The sequence below is a fragment of the Podarcis melisellensis genome, assembly GCF_964234715.1.
Source record: "Podarcis melisellensis genome assembly, chromosome: 5".
Lineage (NCBI taxonomy): Eukaryota > Metazoa > Chordata > Lepidosauria > Squamata > Lacertidae > Podarcis > Podarcis melisellensis.
Window position 1 is genome coordinate 89,143,980 of NC_138537.1, and position 20,018 is coordinate 89,163,997.

The following is a 20,018-nucleotide window of genomic DNA, read 5'->3' on the forward strand; positions in this document are numbered from 1 at the left end:
CAGGATGCCCATTCTTACCCAGGGGGCAGCTGTCCCCCCCCCCCTAAATCAAGTAAATCAGTAATAATACTAAACTAATTGCGATTCTGCCTGCCTAACATAAAACCTGCCCCCCCCAAAAAAACCATACATTCTGGCTACCCCCAGGCGCTCAACTTGCATTTTTTAATAAATACAGTTTTTATTATTATTTTTCTAATTTACATTTCAAGACAGTCATTAATTTTAGACAACCTTAAATCAATGACTTCCCTTCTTCTTTTTCCCTGGTTCATTTTGCAGAGCGTAAAGGGATCCCTGACCATTAGGTCCAGTCGTGGCTTACTCTGGGGTCATCTCGCTTTATTGGCCGAGGGAGCCGGCGTGCAGCTTCTGGGTCATGTGGCCAGCATGACTAAGCCGCTTCTGGCGAACCATAACAGCGCACGGAAACGCCGTTTACCTTCCCACCATAAGCGGTACCTATTTATCTACTTGCACTAGTGTACTTTCGAACTGCTAAGTTGGCAGGAGCAGGGACTGAGCAACGGGAGCTCACCCCATCACTGGGATTCGAACCGCTGACCTTCTGATCGGCAAGTCCTAGGCTCTGTGGTTTAACCCACAGCGCCACCAGCGTCCCTTCTGCAGACCGTGCATCCCTGCATATTTTTACATGCACTAAACCATTCAGTAAATCCATTGTTACACCATCAACACTGTTGAATGAATGAATTCATCTTCAGAAATCCACCTTGGATTTTAATTATGCTACGAGATTTGGTGGCCCAGTCCGTAGAGCACGGGACTCTTCATCTGAGGGTCGTGGCTTCCAGCCCCACTTTGGACAAAAATAACCCGCATTGCAGGAGGCTCGACTAAATGACTCTGAGGACCCCTTCCAACTCTGCCGTTCTGTGATTGCAATTGATCACTGCCATCGGTCTCACTGGAGACGCGTTTCTGCTTTCAACGGTGGCGATGCTACAGTGTTGGTGGCCCCCCCTCCCCCAGCCACAAGATGCGGGGGCGGCGACGCGTGCACTGGGAACGTGGGCACGGCGGGAGGCGCGCGCCGAGAGAGAGAGAGAGAGAGAGAGAGAGAGAGAGAGAGAGAGAGAGAGAGAGAGAGAGAGAGAGAGAGAGAGAGAGAGAGAGAGAGAGCGCTAGCTAGCTCCGGTCCGTGCGCTCCCCCGCGGGCTCGGGCTGCAGGCATCGTGCGAATCGGGTTCGCCTCCCCCCCGTTGGGCAAGAGGACGACGGAGGAACCCCCTATCCATCGGTGCAGCCGGCAGATCCTCGCCTCCCCGCCGCCCGCGGGTGCTGCCTGCAGGCGGGGCGGCGCGGGATCCGGAGGCTCCGCTTGCCAGGGGCGCGCGGTAAGCGGAGCCAGCCGAGGAGGGAGAAGCGCCCCTTGCGCGGACGCCTGCCGAGCTTTGGCCCTGCCATGGATGCGGCAAAGCGGGCTGGGGGTGGGGGGAAGTAGGGCAGCGCTAGGGCCTCGGGAGTGGGGCTGAGAAGTGGGGGTGGGGGGCTGCAGCAGGTACTGGGGCCGAGGTCCCTTCGCTGCCCCCATAAAATATTTGCAGGGTCTGCCGCAAAAAAATGGGCATTGCCCATCCAATGGTTTGGGTGCGTCCCGTCGTGCGATCAATGATGTGGGGTGGGGCTTACCTGGCCCCCCCAGTATTTTCTACAAGTTGGCACCCCTGGCGGCCGGTGGGGGCGGCAGGAACAGTACCCTTGCATGCAGCGCGAGGAGGCTACGGCGGCCTCCCCCTTTACCGGGTGCGCGTGAAGGGGCGCCCGCTGACCCTGGGGTTCCCTCTCCCCCTTTCCCCCCACCCCACCTCTCATTCTCCTGGCCGCGGGCATTGCCTTGGCCCCTGCCGCCTTCCCGGCGTGATCCTGGTGTGCCAATTGCGCCCTAGGCGCACGTTCCGTGGCGCAGAGAAGCCCAGGCTCGCTCTTGGTTTGGCTAAGCACAGAGGGACCGTGTTTCTTAGGTAACCAGTGGTACTGTACTAGCACAGCGATGGCTGCACGTTGTGTATTTTATCAGGTTGCCCACGTTTATATCCTGCTGCCTTTCCCCTCTTGAGTGCTGCTGCAGGAGGAGGTGAGGCAAAGCGTAGCAAGAGATGCAAACCTTCGCCTGGCACCTATATCGCCTTGCCTCCATCGCCAAGCATCTTATCCCGGCAGACATTTTAGTCCTTAACGTGCCTTAAGTGTTTTTCAGACCCTTTGCACTACTGTCCTGTTTGCCTTTGCTTTCATGTCATGGCTGTTTTAGTTATCCTGTTTCAGATTTCAGGTTTAATTTTATGAACACTTATATTTTGCAGTTTTAGCTAATATTTTGTGCTCTGGGCAGAGGACGTTGGCACTTGGGTGACAGAGAAACGCAGTAAGTACCTCACAGTGGTACCTCGGGTTAAGTACTTAATTCTTTCCGGAGGTCTGTTCTTAACCTGAAACTGTTCTTAACCTGAAGCACCACTTCAGGCTAATGGGGCCTCCTGTTGCTGCTGTGCCGCTGGAGCACAATTTCTGTTCTTATCCTGAAGCAAAGTTCTTAACCTGAAGCACTATTTCTGGGTTAGCAGAGTCTGTAACCTGAAGCGTATGTAACCTGAAGCCTATGTAACCTGAGGTACCACTGTACAGTGGTACCTCGGGTTAAGTACTTAATTCGTTCTGGAGGTCTGTTCTTAACCTGACACTGTTCTTAACCTGAAGCACCACTTTAGCTAATGGGGCCTCCTGCTGCCGCCGTGCCGCTGGAGCACAATTTCTGTTCTGATCCTGAAGCAAAGTTCTTAACCTGAAGCACTGTTTCTGGGTTAGCAGAGTCTGTAACCTGAAGCATATGTAACCCGAGGTACCACTGTAACGTGGTTCTAGCATTAATTTACCTGAGACGTGGGCAGGGCAGCATCCTCACATTCAAACATGCCGCTTTGGGTGTCCTGTTTTTCAAACATTGCTGCTGATGCGCCTGTTTCCGTTTCACTACAGGCCTGACCCACTTTCCCGCGAGGATGAAATGGAGCACAGCCATCTGCTGGACTCTCATTCTGCTGCTTGCCGTCTTCTTCGAAGGCATCAGTTGCAAAGGAGGGCGTGGCGGAGCCCGAGGGGCAGCAAGGGGTAGTGCCCGTGGCAGCACGCGACGGTCAAAATCTTCAACCCGCTACAGCTCAGGACTACGGGTGGCGGCGGCGGCGGCGGCAGGTGGCGCAGCTGCAGGAGCGGCCTCGGCCATGGCTGCCGGCAGGATGAGGTCCGCCGGCGAGGGCGGCCCGGAATATGCAGAGGCACAGTCTGGGAACAGCACCGGCGAGGGCAGTTACAACTATCGGGCGTGGACCTCGGGTGCCGAATCCTGGCACCTTTCATATCTGCCTGCCTGCCTGCTGTGCGTGGCCAGATTCTTTACCCTCTAAGGGGGGGGGGCACTGCCTGTAAGGGGCCTTTACTCTGTCCTCCCCAACCTTTCCCCAATGTTCTCCAATTTTACTGTGGAGCAACTGCTCTGGGTTGTTCCTTTCCCCGATTCGGGCTCGAACATAGATGCTTCCTATAAGGAATGCTGGAATTACAATGGGGGGGTTGGATGTGCTATTTGCCAAAAGGTGCTGCATTCGGGTTATCTGAATCTGGTTTCCTTGCACAAGGTATCAAATCGTGTTCCCCACCCTTTTATGGTGCCCAGTCTCTCGGGAGCGATATATTCCTGTGGGAGTCATGTCACTCAGACCAGCACCACGTTTAAAGCCATATCAGTTGCTGTTGTCACCCAGGTTTAGCCAAATTCCTGCCCTGTGCCTGATTCCGAAGGTGCTCAAAAGATTTCCAGATTCCTCCTGTTACTGCCAGATTTCCCAGGAGGGATTTTCTAAGCATGGTGCTTTACTGTGATGCAGGAAGGAACGGGGCCCTCTCCTTGTGAGGGCGATCGATTACCTCCCAACCCTATGGCCCTTCCAACAGATGGGAGTTATTTCTTGTGTTAACTTACTGTGACCACCATTGAGTTGCACAGGCTCTGCTAAAGTACTAGGGATGGTCGAAGTAAGAAGGGGTCATTGTAAGAAAGAAAAAAGGTGCAAAAGATAAAGTAAGGTAAAGGGACCCCTGACCATTAGGTCCAGTCGTGGCCGACTGTGGGGTTGCGGCGCTCATCTTGTTTTATTGGCCAAGGGAGCCGGCGTACAGCTGGTCATGTGGCCAGCATGACTAAGCTGCTTCTGGTGAACCAGAGCAGCGCACGGAAACGCCGTTCACCTTTCCGCCAGAGCGGTACCTATTTATCTACTTGCACTTTGACGTGCTTTCAAACTGCTAGGTTGGCAGGAGCAGGGACTGAGCAACGGGAGCTCACCCCGTCATGGGGATTTGAACCGCTGACCTTCTGATCAGCAAGTCCTAGGTTCTGTGGTTTAACCCACAGCACCACCCAAGTCCCGTGCAAAAGATAGCTGTATGTATACATATTCAACTGCCGTCAAGCAGGGCACACTCAACAACTTCAGACCTATACGTAGCCCTTCCAGAACGTACAGACTAGGAGTGGTTTTCACTATTATGGAAAGGGAACAGGAAGGGCAAAGACTACGTGCCTCTTGGAGTTCCATATTCATCTTCTCCATAGCCAAAATATGAGAGCTGCCCCCTTGTGTACAAGGGAAAGTTAAACAGCTATTGGGGATGGATCAGAGGTACATGAACTAGAAGTGTGAACCGCTTGTACCTCTACACTAATATGGCTTTATTAAAGTTCAGGATGATCAGCTATAGCCATTCATGGCGGGGGGGGGACGGGACACACGGGGGAAGTGCTATAGCTCAGTGGCAGGGCTCATGATTTGCATATACAGTGGTACCTTGGTTTACAAACTTAATCCATTCTGGAAGTCCGTTCTTAAACCAAAGTGTTCTTAAACCAAGGCACGCTTTCCCAGAGCAGCGAGGGACTCAATTTACAAATGGAACACACTCGACAGGAAGCGGAACATGTTCTGCCTCCAAGGCAAAGTTCACAAACCAAAACACCTACTTCTGCGTTTGCAGCATTCTTAATCCAAGTTGTTCATAAACGAAGCTGTTTAAACCAAGGTATCACTGTAGAAAGTTCCTGCTTCAATCCCTGGAATCTTTAGTTAAAGAGATCTCAGGTAGCAGAGGCAGAGAAAGACTTCTGCCTAAGGCTGCTCGCCACCCCCCACCCCCCCGAACCAGCAGAAGTTAGACTACTAGGCAAAATGGACTGATTGTCCAAATCGGTACAAAAAGTTTCAAAGAGCTTAAGCTAAAACTGGCTGTATAGCAGGAGCTGCACTTCGGATTAAGCTGCCCAATGAAGTCAGTGGCTCCTTGTCCATTTAAATGCCAATAAAGACCACTCTCTTTCAGCTGCAAGCCAAGTTTACAAATTTAAAAGGAAACTTATTCCATGATGGCAGCATGCTTAGGGTTGAAGTCTTACACAGCCAAATCTTAGGGGCCAACTGCAGCAGAATGAATAGCGACACAACTTGTGCCTGGCTAGGAGACACGGGCTGCCTCTCACACGTTCTCCATCACAGCTCCAAGCTGCCGCTGCTCAGCAGTCACTGCCAACACTGGCACCAGTTCAGTCTTCGTTATTTATTTTCCTGTTTTTAGGTTTTCGCTTAGCTCGCCACAAAGAAAACAGTTTTAAAATGTGTGTGCACATTTCGCCAAGTCCTTATCAGTCCAGTTCCAACTCTTTGGACCACATTTTGTGCAACAAGTTAACTTTTTACGGCAGCTTTTGTAATAAGTCAAATGTGAAGATCCTTCACCTTGATTTTATGACGTTCGGTAAGAAATCTGTGGAGCTAAATAACAAGTACCGTGTGCTGTCTCCGGGGCCTCGGGGGTGGGAGCGAGAAGGGTGCTTCATTCATGAGAGCCCACACGAGATATTTCCATGTAAGTAGCATGTTTACAAAATTACCTCTTCTGTACTTTGTAATCATGGGTAGCCCTCACCTATACAAAATGTGGGGAAATGGAGAGGCCCAATTCGTGACACTGTGTCTCAACACTCTTTTCTCGTGTTTGAAAGGTGATGTGAAAATAAAAAAAGAGAGTTAATCCATGTTTATGTTCCTTTTGAAATCTTGTATTTTAAGAGCAATGAGCTGTGTAGTTATTTTTACAGCAACAAAGCAAATCACAGAGCACTGCAGATGACAAGAATAATTCGGACAATTTACTGTGTTATTTGTCAGATTATCTGTACACCTGCATAATTTATTCTAAATACAGTGAAATACATTATGGCGGGGGGAATACCAGGATCTGGGCCTGATAAATGTCCTGATAAATGTCTCAGACATTTGATATAAAAAGTGTTAGATAAGAATAAGTCAGTTTTTCACTACCTGAGCATCTTCAAAATTTAGTTTCAACTCTTGGCTGCTCTTCTATTAAATCCAACGAGGAAGCAATCCTCATGTAGCCTCACAGGTGAACTGCTACGTCCTTAAAACATCTTCTCCCGTCTGCCCCAACGCTATTGTTTCCCAAGCGTTGCTTTTGAATGCTTCCATCTTATTTCGACAGTGTGTGCCATCAGGGCAGCCCCCAGCCATTACAATGGAAAATCCTTTCATGCTAGACTGGGGGAATAAATAGTTGAGATTCCTTTCTCATCCACATCGGCCCCTAATAAAGCGGAGAGGTCAACAAAAATCCAGCAAGGATGACGAGAGCAGAAGAGCAAAGAAGCTGGAGACAGCAAAACAAATCAACTGCCCAGATCACTCTAAAGGGAAGAAGTTAACCAGCTCAGTCACTTCCGAATTATGGCCAATTTTTCCAGGCTGAGTAAAATGTCCCTTTGCATCAGATCAACTTTGTGCAACAGATCTGCCCCAAGACATGGCCAATTCACATTTTAATAATATATTGTAAGAGCAGGCAGAAGGCAACAAAGGGGAGGTGAAGTCCTCGCTGAGAGTAAGGCAGCAGGAGGCAGAAATAACTCCTTTGAACTGGAACTATTTCTTTAAAAACCATTTACTAAAACCACTGTTAGCCACCATTCGGAGACAGCTTACATACATAGTTCAAACAAGTTAAAAATCAACATAACCTACATCACTTTTTAAAATGAAAGTAGAATGGCAGTACTCTCGTGTTATTGCTTAGAAAGCAGAGACAAGCTGAGAATCATTGCGTACTCCATACTGGCACAGGGAAAGCAGCAAGCAGCAGTGAAAAGCCCCCCGGAAGTAATAATCCCAAGGGTACTCAGGGTCATCAGTTAGCTTATTGCACGTGCAACTTGCTGACAAACTGTTCGCACAGACACCGCAACCTGTAACAGGTTCCTTACGATCACTGTGCTTCAGCTGCTGAAGAAAGCCTTTCCTCTCTCTCAAAATAAAAAACTCGTTCGACTGCTGCAACCTGGAGAAGGAACGGCAGGTGGGGCAGTGAGGGAAGACGTACAGAAAAGAGGGAGAAACGCAGCCAGTTATGGCCACTGCTGCCTGCTCCATCCTCATCTGGGGGCTCTGCAACTGCATCCACAAAGGAGGTCAACCTGCCAGAGGCTCCAGGCTTAAGGACGGCACACTGCTGTCCCAGGTAGAATCCTCCAGAACGACCCAGGAAAAAACTTCAGCACCGCCTAGGAAAGTGCTGCCCTTAGTCAAGCATGACTTTCCCCAGGAGTCCCTTGCGGAAAGTGTGGATAAACTCAGACGCTGCTGCGTTGTAATTTGGTGCCTTCACGGTCACATTTCCTGCCGGGCAAAAGGACGGAGAAGACTGAATTACAGAACTGTCTGTGCCCACTGTGGCGATTACACAGGGCCCCCGGACGTTTGACGGTCTGTTGACCCTGTGCCACCACTGTGATTGCTTTCTTCGCTGCCACCAACCTGTTTCAACTCACGGGTAATCACGGAGTCCAGACAGTTGTTAACATTAACAAATAATCAAGTTTATTTATAGGCATGAACAAGCTTATGGTTTCTGTTAATTTTCCTCGGTAGTTTCTTAAACTTAGTTCCTTAACTATCCTATACGTTCCTAACAACTTCAAACTGATTATTCCAACTATCTATCTGACTCCACCAAACAATTCCTCTCACTCCCTCACCACACAACTCAACCAACCCACAGACATAACCTCCCACCTCCTTCTTCAACTCCCAACTCTCAACTGACTTTCACACAACTCCCCCTCTAACCCCAACTCCTCCTATCAGTTTCCACTGGCCAATCATATCACACTCATTTTAACCCTTTATGACTCACCTAGGAGGCAAACACCACACCCATCGTCACTATGTCAGAGCAACAGCAGCAGCACACAAAGGCGATCACCAAACCTCACCTTCCGAGATGCAGGACATCAGGAAATGCCAGCGGACACAAGGGACACATGCTTCTCTACATGTGTTTTACCTCTAGGCTGAACTCTTTCCACCCCAATTTCCAGGCGGATACAGCCTAAACAGCTGCTGGCAGGGAGAGGAGGACGGGGCTCACCTGTGCCAGTCAGTACTTTGATTTTTTGAGTCTTCCCCAGGTTCAGAGCGATGCTCTTAAGTACGCTCTCCACGTTATCCGAAGGACCATCCAGCCCATAACGTTCTACGTAACTGCATGGTCAAGGAACAAAAGGAGAGGTTTCTTTTTTAAAAAAAACAAAAAACCAGGAGACTCCCATATCCAGTGTTTCCAACCCCAACCCCTGGATTGTCTCACCTGAATTGCTGTCGCTGGTTCAGTGTGTAAAGAAGGTAATCGGCAATGACATCCTCGCCCACCAGGTGATCCTTGATCGCTCCTGGGTGAAAAATGGCCAGAGGGATTTGTGGCAGAGTTGGGCTGATCTATACCCACCAAGCATTGCCCTACGGCAAATGAGCAGCTGGAGATATGGTCAATAAGGCGCTCTAGTGCCCAAGCTGAGCCAGATGTTCATTTGGGCAAAGATGCAGCACACCCCCAAATCCTGGTTGCGCTGGGGTGCCAAACAATGCAGAATCCAGGACTCCAAAGGGGTTTAAGTAAGCACGTGATCCCTGCTTGCCCCTACTGTCTTCCAAGCTTCATATTAGTATGGGTCAGGATAAGTAAAAGTAAAGGGACCCCTGACCATTAGGTCCAGTCGTGACCGACTCTCATCGAGGGAGCCGGCGTACAGCTTCCGGGTCATGTGGCCGGCATGACTAAGCCGCTTCTGGCGAACCAGAGCAGTGCATAGAAACGCTGTTTACCTTTCCGCCAGAGCGGTACCTATTTATCTACTTGCACTTTGACGTGCTTTTGAACTGCTAGGTGGGCAGGAGCAGGGACTGAGCAACGGGAGCTCACCCTGTCGCGGGGATTCGAACCGGCGACCTTCTGATTGGCAAGTCATAGGCTCTGTGGTTTAACCCACAGCGCCACCCGCGTCACTCATGGGTCAGGATACACAGGGCAATATGCAGAGCCATAGGCGAGGAACTAATACAGGAAGATGGTTTAAAGAGCCAGCCCTGGACTTGTGAGCAAGCCTCACAGCTGCAGGTTTGTTGTTGTTGTTTTATTATTTGAATTTCTATACCGTCCTATATCTCGTGGTCTCAGGGTGGTTCACAGAACAATGTGGAACGATGGAGGGTTTGCCTTGCTATTATGCTGCAGCAGCAGATTCCCAGATTGGATCAAAAGCCTAAGAATGCTCTGTATTCTGCAAATTTTAAAAGTACGTTTGCAACATCAAGCATAAAGCAAGGAATTCAACATCACAGTATTATGGTCACTTTGTCAGCGCAAGCAATTCTGCTTGCCTTATTGAACAATCTACCCTCTTTCCCCCCTATGCGCTGTTCTAGAGGGGGTCTCCTGAACCCCCAGAACTATTGGGGGGCATGGGATGAGAGTGGAGGAAGCCATATCGTGCTAGCATGACTTCTGCTGGCTTCCACCAGCACAACTCCTTAGTGGAATCTGAGCCAAATTGCCTTGTTTTGTTCAGTAGTGGAGTCAAACAAAAGTCGCAATGCTATTATCACAAATATGATTTCTTTTTCAATCTGTGGGCTAGAAAAGTTATAGCAACCTGAATTATATAACATTTTAACATAATTCTTAAAAAAATATTTCACTCATCACCCCAAAAGATGGAAATATATTCATTTTGCTCCCAAAAGTCCCATTTTTCCCCCATTTCAGACTTTTAAGAAAAAAGTTGACTTTTCTGGTTCCCTGGCAATGGATCTTATGTGGCTATTTCCATCCCCTGCCTGGGGCATTGCTTTCTTAGCCAGCAAGGTCAAGAATTCGTCTTGTTGAGCCCTTTGAGTTGCTGTTTTACAAAAGTGGTGCTTTATGAAAATAAAATAAAATTGCATCTCCTACCCAGACCCCATAAGTAGCATATATGCACCGAGTCCTCTTACCGCAGAGTGCTAACTTCAGTCCTGTTTCCACACACCCAATCTGGGGAGACAGCACTCCAGGAGTATCCAGCAAGAACATGATGGGCCTTTCGCTCACCTGAAACATGGAGACATCTAACATCCTTTTGGGAAATGATGCTCTAAGAATACGCTTAAAAAATGGCTACCCAGCTCACTTGCAATGCTCAAGAAACAGTGCAGCTTTCTGAATAGAGGGGTCCTGCTTGAGACAAGACCCAGATTCTCTAGAAACATCCAGCCTTGATTACTACAACAGTTTACACACACACAGTTGCTTTGGGAAACTTCAACTGATTCAGAAAACAGCAGCCAGCCAGAGGCTCAACAATGTATGAATATTGCAGCAATTCTTAAGAACTGTCACGGACTCAAAGTTTGCTGGTGAGCACAATTAAAACTAGTGCTGCTTCTGCCTCATCAGTCCCTAAACAATCTGGGATCAGACAATCTGAATGACCAGCTGTAGTAACTGATCTCAGCAACTGAGATCTTCACTGGATCTCCAGCTTCCACTACCCATGGAGGTTAAGTGGGTTACTACAGGGGAAGGATTTTTTCTTCTTCTATAACTAAGACCCAACTGCAAGGGAGATCCACCTGGAATCTTCTCTATTATCTTTTAGCTGCCAGGGCTCACTTTGGTGCTGCTGATGCAGCAAAAACCACGTGGGAGGGAGCAGCTAGGAGTTACTGGTTTCTGCGGCTACAGCAGGCGCTGTGATTCTGTGACCGTTGGACTTCACCCCCGGGGGTGCACTCCATTGTCCCTTGACACAGACAGATGCCAACTACAACTGCCAGAGAAAGTCTGTCCTGTTTATCTCAGCATTTGCTAGTTTTAATTTTCTATATAGTTTGGGCTTTGTCTTCTTAGGGTGTTGAAAGGTTTGTGACTCCTGAAGATGGTGTGACTCCTGAAGCCTAGTGGTGTGTAATTTTTTTCTGCTCCTGTTTTGTATTTTTAGGAATTTTACTATTGATTTTATATCTCGGCTTTCCTTCTAAGAAGCTCAGGACAGTGTACCTGGGTCAACTCGCACCCAGCTCCATTCTATCCTCCCAACATCCAGTGAGATAAATTATGCTGAAAGATAGCAACTTGCCCAGGCACTAGCTTAGTAAATCTCACGGCCAAGTGGGGATTTGAATCTGGGTCTCCCTGGCCCTAATCTGACATGCTGACCCGTACACAAAAATGACACGCTGCTTTTCTACTAAAAAATTTAAATGATTCTCACCAGCTGCCTTAAGCATTCCCAATTAATGCAAATAGGAAGATGTAACACAGATGTATGGAAGTGAGAGCTGGACCATAAAGAAGGCTGATCACCGAAGAATTGATGCTTTTGAACTATGGTGCTGGAGGAGACTCTTGAGAGTCCCATGGACTGCAAGAAGATCAAACCTATCCATTCTTAAGGAAATCAGCCCTGAGTGCTCACTGGAAGGACAGATCCTGAAGCTGAGGCTCCAATACTTTGGCCACCTCATGAGAAGAGAAGACTCCCTGGAAAAGACCCTGACGTTGGGAAAGATGGAGGGCACAAGGAGAAGGGGACGATAGAGGACGAGATGGTGGGACAGTGTTCTCGAAGCTACCAGCATGAGTTTGACCAAACTGCGGGAGGCAGTGGAAGACAGGAGTGCCTGGCGTGCTCTGGTCCATGGGATCACGAAGAGTCGGACACGACTAAACGACTAAACAACAACAACACAGGCGCTGCCTGTTGACTTGTATGTTTACATCCGACACAAATCTAACCAGACATAGAACCCACCTCTGCACACTTCGCAGGTCCGTCTTCTGTGAGCACAGAGGTTTTCCCTGCCACATTGGGAGGCTACATATTCATGGCAACACTGCTCAAGCCCTGCCATTTATCACTGACAGAATATCCATCTGTGATACAGTACATCCTTCGCTTTCATATACCCAGAAAAGGAGTCTTGCACTGCAGCCCCCCAGCCACTTCCCAATTTGTGTATTACCTGGATTCTGGTGAGAACTGCTCTGGTAATGCCTGGTGTCCCCCCAACCATGGAGGCTTTCCCTTTGGGTTGGGCAGAGGGGAGAGAGAAAGGGGAGGGGGAGAGATCAGCAGTTACACGCAACATACAGAGTAGCTGTCAACAGAATAGGTCCCTAGGCCTTTTGGACCATAACTGTTGCCATGGAATCTGCTCACATGCACCAGCGCTATTGGTCCAATCCGAAGGAGCAAAACATACCTTTTCTGAGGTGCACCCTTCTCAGCGAATTGATGACGGATGATTTCCCCACATTTGGCACTCCAATGACCATGATGCAGCTCTCCACGTTCTGGAACCAAGGAGAAAGGCCAGAAGCGCTCTGTAGCCTTGCAAAAATAGCCGACAACAGAAGTACCGTATTTTTCGCCCTATAGGACGCACTTTTTCCCCTCAAAAAATGAAGGGGAAATGTGTGTGCGTCCTATGGGGCGAATGCAGGCTTTCGCTGAAGCCTGGAGAGCGAAAGGGGTCAGTGTACGCCGACCCCTCTTGCTCTCCAGGCTTCAGGAAGCTCTCCGCAAGCCTTGGGAGCCCATGGGAGTTCCTGTTGGGCTCCCTAGGCTTGCGGATAGCAGCCTGCACCTCGAAGCCTGGGGCGCGCTGCACAGCGCACCCCAGGCTTCAGTTCCCCGACCTGGTTTGGAGGCTTGCGGCGAGGAGAAGCGCGCTTCTCCCCGCCGCCAGCCCCACAAGCTCGGGGGACAGCGGGGAGGCGGAGCGCCGCCATCCCGCTGTTCCCTGACCTGGTTTGGGCTTCAGGCAGATATCCGCAAGCCGTGGGAGCCCAGCGGGAAGTCGCGCTGGTCTCCCAAAGCTTGCGGAGAGCTGCCTGTTCTGGGGGGAAAATGTTTTTTTTTCTTTATTTCCCCCTATGGGCCGGTGCGCCCTATGGGGCGAAAAATACCGTATATCCATCTGCAGAAATGAAGGGCAAATAGCTCAGCCGCCCCACTCCCTATCCCCCACCCCATCTTCCTGCCCCACAGCAGTTGATTGCAGATGTTAATATCCTGTCCCTATCCTGTGCTTGTAGAAATGGAACCATTGTCATCAGGCTACAGTGGTACCTCGGGTTAAGTACTTAATTCGTTCCAGAGGTCCGTTCTTAACCTGAAACTGTTCTTAACCTGAAGCACCACATTAGCTAATGGGGCCTCTTGCTGCTGCCACCGTGCCGCCAGAGCACGATTTCTGTTCTCAACCTGAAGCACAGTTCTTAACCTGAAGCACTATTTCTGGGTTAGCGGAGTATATAACCTGAAGAAGAAGAGGAGTTTGGATTTGATATCCCGCTTTATGACTACCCGAAGAAGTCTCAAAGCAGCCAACATTCTCCTTTCCCTTCCTCCCCCACAACAAACACTCTGTGAGGTGAGTGGGGCTGAGAGACTTCAAAGAAGTGTGACTGGCCCAAGGTGCATGTGGAGGAGCGGAGACGCGAACCCGGTTCCCCAGATTACGAGACTACCGCTCTTAACTACTACACCACACTGGCTCTCCTGAAGCGTATGTAACCTGAGCTACCACTGTACTTGGGGGGGGGGGTTAAAAATGTGTAACGCATCACAGATGCGGACAGCGGTGGCTGCCTGTCAGGATGAAAGCGGGAGGCCCTGTTACACTTTCCATCACTTCCCCAAAAAAAGCTTCCCAGTGCTGCAGAGGCCTGAGTCTGCCTCCTCCAGTGGTGGAGAGAAGCAGCAATTCCTCCTGTGATTTCTCAGGAGGGAGGGGGAATGGAGGAAAGAAAGGGGGAGGAGAAAGTGGGGGAGAATGCAGGATGGGGGATAGTTTTCTGGGCAGAGACTGTAACTGTTCTCAGAACTCTCCATAGCTGTCAATCGTCCCTAATTTGGCGGGACAGTCCCTTATCCCAGCGCCATGTCCTGCTGCTGTCCCTTATTGATGATGTCCCTTAAATAAGCTACTGAAGGTAATGGGGCCCTTTCTATGTCCAGCTGTCCTTTGTCAACAACAAATTGTTGCTGTTTTCTTGTGTTGAATATATGCTATATGGTAATTTATGGACCTAATAGGTATCTAAAGCCATTTGCAGGCAACAAAATATGTATTTCATCAAAGTAATTGTTGATCCCTTATTTTGGCTGCTGATCCCTTATTTTCAAGGCTGCTGGTCCCGTATTTTCAAATCTGTAAGTTGACAGTTATGGAACTCTATAAAATAATGTCAAAAGTTGGGAGGGCAAGCTGTGTTTCATGCTCATCAAGAGGCTTCACTAATTGGAAATCAGTCAGCAAATAATTGCTACTATCTCCCCACCCCTTGCATGCTCCGGAATAAAAATCACATTTGTAAAATGCCATGCTAAATATTCTGTATTCAGCTGTGGAATCCCCTCGTGATAATATCAATGGTACACAGTGCCGGCAACTTTTCTTCCAAGGAAAAAAAGCACTGACTATATACAATACAACTGACCTCATCCCTCTGGTACCGCGGACTGCTGCTGATCAGTTCTGTGACATGGGGAATAATCTGTAAAGAAATAAAAGAGCAGTTTCAGTGGAACTACTGTTGGGCTGCTCTTGGCCCCTAAATGAGAGAGATCAACAGGACAACTGGTCCGTCTCTCTCTCTCTCTTTTCAATCCCCCAATAAATCTGCTAAGAGACAAGGTCTCACCATTTCAGCCACGAACAAGCACAAGAAAGACGCTTGATTTTAGGATGCAAAACTTCCACTCCTAACCTACCTTACCAGAATGTAACTTTGCTCTGACAGCAAAGTAGTACCTTTTGGATATTTTCATCTTTCAGGCAATCCGTGAAGAGGACGTTCCTAACACCTTGCTGTTCCAAACATTCTAGAATCCTCTATAAACATATAAAGAAGAGATTTATGAAATCAGGGAGCGTGAAGAAGATGAGAGTTATTTATACTGTTTATTTACAAAGAACGTGTATCTCGCCTTTATTCACAAAGTAGATACAAGGCAGCTGACAACTTGCATTAACTCAAAAGAACAGAACAAAGCAACAGTATAAAACAATACAGCAACAGTATAAAACAATACAGCAGAGGCAGAAAAAGAAAGGGGGAGGACCCATGTAAAAATAGAACTTTAAAATGTACCTTTAGCTAGAAAATGTCCAGTGGAATAAATCAGTTTTAAGTTTTCTCTCAATGCAACTGCAATTGCCTGGGGAGGTCATTTCATAGACTCTGATGGAGAAAGCCTTTTCTCCAGTCCTCACCTGCTGAACCTCAGTCAGCATGAGACAGCAAAAAGGGCCAGAGAAAATACGAATTTTATTTCTATCTTGCCTCATGATTCAGAAGGAATCCCAAGACAATTTACATTAAAAATAAGTTCCAAGATGTCCAGTTGGAAAACTCATGCTGCTGTTTCTCAGCCTGTGAATTTGTTTGTGGGCTGGTCAAAGTGACAAATGCAGAACGAACCTACTTGGGTCTTACCTGTTTGTGGGTTAGGTCTGCCAGATCCATTTTGTTCAACAGTAATAAGTGTGGGCGGATACCTAAGGCTTCCTGCAACTGAGGGTTCCGGCCTGAGAGTGGGATGTGCATGTGCTAAGGAGCCAAAAAGAGACGAGAAAAGCAGCAGCAGCCTAGTGTACATTTAGAAAAACAAAAATATTTAAAAATCTAACTTACTTTCTGCTTGACTTCCCTCCCCGCTCCCTTCTGCAGTTACTGATTTCATATTCTTTTATTACTGCATATACAATTCAAATATATTTATACATTTCTCCCTTATCCTTTCCTTAGTTATCTCTTACTGCCCATGTTTATATCAATCATTTACAATATGTCCTCAAATAATCAATAATTTCCCACCGTTCTGTTTTAAAAAGTCTCTCTTCTTCTTGATTTCTTATTCTTCTGGTGAGTTTCGCCATTTTTGCATATTCCATTAATTTTAATAGATGAAGACTTTCTTGTTCCAACAGACTTTTGGGAACTGACTGCTTTTAATGAAAAGGCTGCAGCAGTGCTGTAATTACTGTAATTACATACTTGTATGGTTTTAATAGATCTTATATCTAAAAGTCTATTAATGTATCTATCCATCTACCTATAGCTTTAATTCTATAAATGTTTGCTTATTATTATTATTTCCCTACATTCTTAGCTTTTCTTATGTTTAGTTGTAAGTCGTCATGAGTTGTTCTCAGGGAAAATGGTGGCAGCGGGGGTGGAACAACAACAACAACAACAATGGCAACCAGCCAACTGAAACGCCCTCCCATCAGATATCAAGGAAATAAACCACTATCTGACTGTTAGAAGACATCTGAAGGCAGCCCTGTTTAGGGAAGTTTTTAATGTTTGAAGTTTTATTTTGTTTTTGATGTTCTGTTGAAAGCTGCCCAGAGAAAACCCAGCCAGATGGGCGGGGTAGAAATGATAATAATGATAATAATAATAATAATAATAATAATAACAATAGTAAAGGTAAAGGTAAAGGGACCCCTGACAATTAGGTCCAGTCGTGACCAACTCTGGGGTTGCAGCGCTTTATTGGCCGAGGGAGCCGGCGTACAGCTTCAGGGTCATGTGGCCAGCATGACTAAGCCGCTTCTGGTGAACCAGAGCAGCGCACGGAAACACCATTTACCTTCCCGCCGGAGCAGTACCTATTTATCTACTTGCACTTTGACATGCTTTCAAACTGCTAGGTTGGCAGGAGCTGGGACCGAACAACGGGAGCTCACTCCGTCGTGGGGATTCGAACTGCCGTCCTTCTGATCGGCAAGTCCTAGGCTCTGTGGTTTAACCCACAGCGCCACCCGCGTCCCTAATAATAATAATAGTAATATATTATTATTATTTTATTATTATTATAAATGGAAGCAAACCAGCAGACAGTGAAGCTGCATGAAGATTGTTAACTCTGTGAGGGGGTAAAACTGCAGTGCCCAGGAATTCTTTCTAAGGGAAAGGGTGTGTTTTATTGGGTGTAGCTTGTGGGCTTGCTGAGCCCCACAAAAGGATATGCGGGCATCGTGAACCTCCAGTAAGCAGTCGACCACTCGCAGGCGTTTCTGCATATCCTTCAGCCCTGCAAAAAAACCACCAAAGTATTAAACAAAATCAGGAAATGGACTTTGGTATCAAATTTGAAGAGGCAGATTGGAATAGTCTATGGACAAACCCCCCACTAAAATCATTATCAACCAGGATTTGAGTAAATTCTTTTAAGCTAATACATAGAATTTAACACCCGTAATACTCAGCTATATAGACAAAACATCCTCTGCAGCATGCTGGAGAAGGTGGAAGGTAATAGGCATGATTTTTCATATGCGGTGCACATGTGAATTAGTGCAACTGTTTTGGCAAAGGGTATTTGCAGAAATAAGCAAAATTACAAGTCAGGGTGTACAATGCAACCCATTCCAAGGTTTCTTAACAATTTAAAAAGATATTCAGATTAAATCATTGCACAAGGAACTTATCACTTTTCTTTTGGTAACGGCACAACTGCTCACAGCAAATAAAAAAATGGGGGAAACCTGATCATCTACATATCATATAATGGACAATTGCTTTAACTGAGAAGCTAAGAGATCACACCCCATAGCTGTCAACCTTCCCCTTTTTTGCGGGAAATTCCCTTATTCCAGCACCGTTTCCCACTGCTATCCCGGATTGTTAGATATCCCGTAGACTGTCCCTGGGACAGATGAGGTTGCTGATTCCTTATTTTCGAGGCTGCTGATCCCTTATTTTCAAATCTGAAAGTTGACAGCTATGTCACACCCCCTGAATGATACAACTTATATGGACGATTTTGCTAATATAAGACATATCCAAATGAATACTCTGATGACTGATGCCCACCAACTATGCATACAGTTCTAGGAGAGGGGTGGAACCAACTGTTTGGATAATGTTATGCTTATATCCCATTTCTTCAAAATTAATAAAAATTTAAAGGCATGAAGATGTGCAGGCACATGTACAATTCCAGCAGCAGGAGAGCAGAGCTCACCCATCAGCTCTGTTGTTACAGACCAGGCCACCTCCTCTCCCCTTCGGCAATCACCCTGGGGGCAACTGTTTCACCAGACTCCCTACTGGGAGAGACAATAAGCAGGAGGCTCACTCCATCAACTTTTCTGGAGGGCCCAGCTCCACCAGGAACCTCCTGCTCCTGAATCTTGTCCATGAAGGAACAGCTGTCAGTGGATTTTGATTTTCCTCTTCCCTCCTCCTCCCTTTTTTCCTTGTGTGCTGTGCGCGTGCACATGTGATTTTAGATTTTAAGCCTGCAGTCAGGGAGTGTCTTGTTCTGATTTCATGTAAGCCGGCCTGGGAGCCTTTATAGCAGAAAAAGAGGGTTTTGTTTTTTTAACCAAATAAACAAAAATGTCTCCCTGCTTATTTAACTTATATGCAGAATTCATCATGCGAAAGGCTAGGCTGGATGAATCCCTAGCCGAGATTGCCGGAAGAAATATCAACAACCTCAGATATGCAGATGACACAACATTGATGGCAGAAAGTGAGGAGGAATTAAAGAATCTTTTAATGAGGGTGAAAGAGGAGAGCGCAAAATATGGTTTGAAGCTCAACATCAAAAAAATGGAAGATCATGGCCACTGGGCCCATTACCTCCTGGCAAATAGAAGGGGAAGAAATGGAGGCAGTGAGAGATTTTACTTTCTTGGGCTCCATGATCACTGCAGATGGTGACAGCAGTCACGAAATTAAAAGACACCTGCTTCTTGGGAGAAAAGCAATGACAAACCTAGACAACATCTTAAAAAGCAAAGACATCACCTTGCCAACAAAGGTCCGTATAGTAAAAGCTCTGGTTTTCCCAGTAGTGATGTATGGAAGTGAGAGCTGGACCATAAAGAAGGCTGATTGCCGAAGAATTGATGCTTTTGAATTCTGGTGCTGGAGGAGACTCTTGAGAGTCCCATGGACTGCAAGAAGATCAAACCTCTCCATGCTTAAGGAAATCAGCCCTGAGTGCTCACTAGAAGGACAGATCATGAAGCTGAGGCTCCAGTACTTTGGCCACCTCATGAGAAGAGAAGACTCCCTGGAAAAGACCCTGATGTTGGGAAAGATGGAGGGCACAAGGAGAAGGGGACGACAGAGGACGAGATGGTTGGACAGTGTTCTCGAAGCTACCAGCATGAGTTTGACCAAACTGCGGGAGGCAGTGGAAGACAGGAGTGCCTGGCGTGCTCTGGTCCATGGGGTCACGAAGAGTCGGACACGACTAAACGACTAAACAACAAAACAGATATTAAAGCAAAAGGGCTTTGAGCCACGCCACAGAGACGCCTCGGCCTAGAGAGGCCACACCACAGAGACTCCTCGGCCTAGAGGGGCCACGTCCCTGGTTTCTACCGGAAGTCCGGCCTGCGCGCTACTTTCCCCCCGCTCCCCACCCGAGTGGTCACCGGCCCAACGTGCCTCTCGCCATGTGCCCGGGAAACCAGTGGGCCACATCCCGGCCGCCGTAGTCGAACCGCTCCCGCCAGCCTCGGAGCGGCGCCCGCAAGAGAGACGTGAGCCGCATGCCTGCCTCTTTCGGCCTCTCTCGGCAA

General features: G+C 47.7%; 2 protein-coding genes across 2 annotated transcripts; one reads left to right on the forward strand and one right to left on the reverse strand.

Annotated features, from left to right (window-relative positions):
- Positions 1-3,023: 3,023 nt before the first annotated feature.
- On the forward strand, positions 3,024-3,428 carry SPRN (shadow of prion protein; the record flags this gene model as incomplete). The annotated part of the gene is made up of 1 exon (XM_081912562.1): positions 3,024-3,428. The coding sequence occupies one exon, from the start codon at positions 3,024-3,026 to the stop codon at positions 3,426-3,428; it is 405 nt and encodes a 134-aa protein (XP_081768688.1).
- A 2,683-nt stretch (positions 3,429-6,111) lies between these two features.
- Positions 6,112-20,017, reverse strand: MTG1 (mitochondrial ribosome associated GTPase 1). Its single transcript, XM_081911868.1, has 11 exons — positions 19,885-20,017; positions 17,446-17,512; positions 15,907-16,009; positions 15,222-15,302; positions 14,908-14,964; positions 12,666-12,756; positions 12,426-12,487; positions 10,416-10,512; positions 8,734-8,815; positions 8,515-8,627; positions 6,112-7,763 (listed from the first exon to the last, which is right to left on the reverse strand). Exons 1-11 carry the CDS (start codon positions 19,988-19,990, stop codon positions 7,666-7,668), a joined length of 957 nt encoding a protein of 318 aa, XP_081767994.1. The 5' UTR covers positions 19,991-20,017; the 3' UTR covers positions 6,112-7,665.
- Between the last annotated feature and the right edge of the window lies 1 nt (position 20,018).

Excerpts from the sequence above, each read along its gene's own strand:
- MTG1 (XM_081911868.1), bottom strand. The coding sequence starts at position 19,990 with ATGCGGCTCACGTCTCTCTTGCGGGCGCCGCTCCGAGGCTGGCGGGAG. Across the intron at positions 15,303-15,906 it reads CAGACCTAACCCACAAACAG|AGGATTCTAGAATGTTTGGA; the intron begins GTAAGACCCAAG and ends ATATGTTTATAG. Across the intron at positions 14,965-15,221 it reads AAGATGAAAATATCCAAAAG|ATTATTCCCCATGTCACAGA; the intron begins GTACTACTTTGC and ends ATTTCTTTACAG.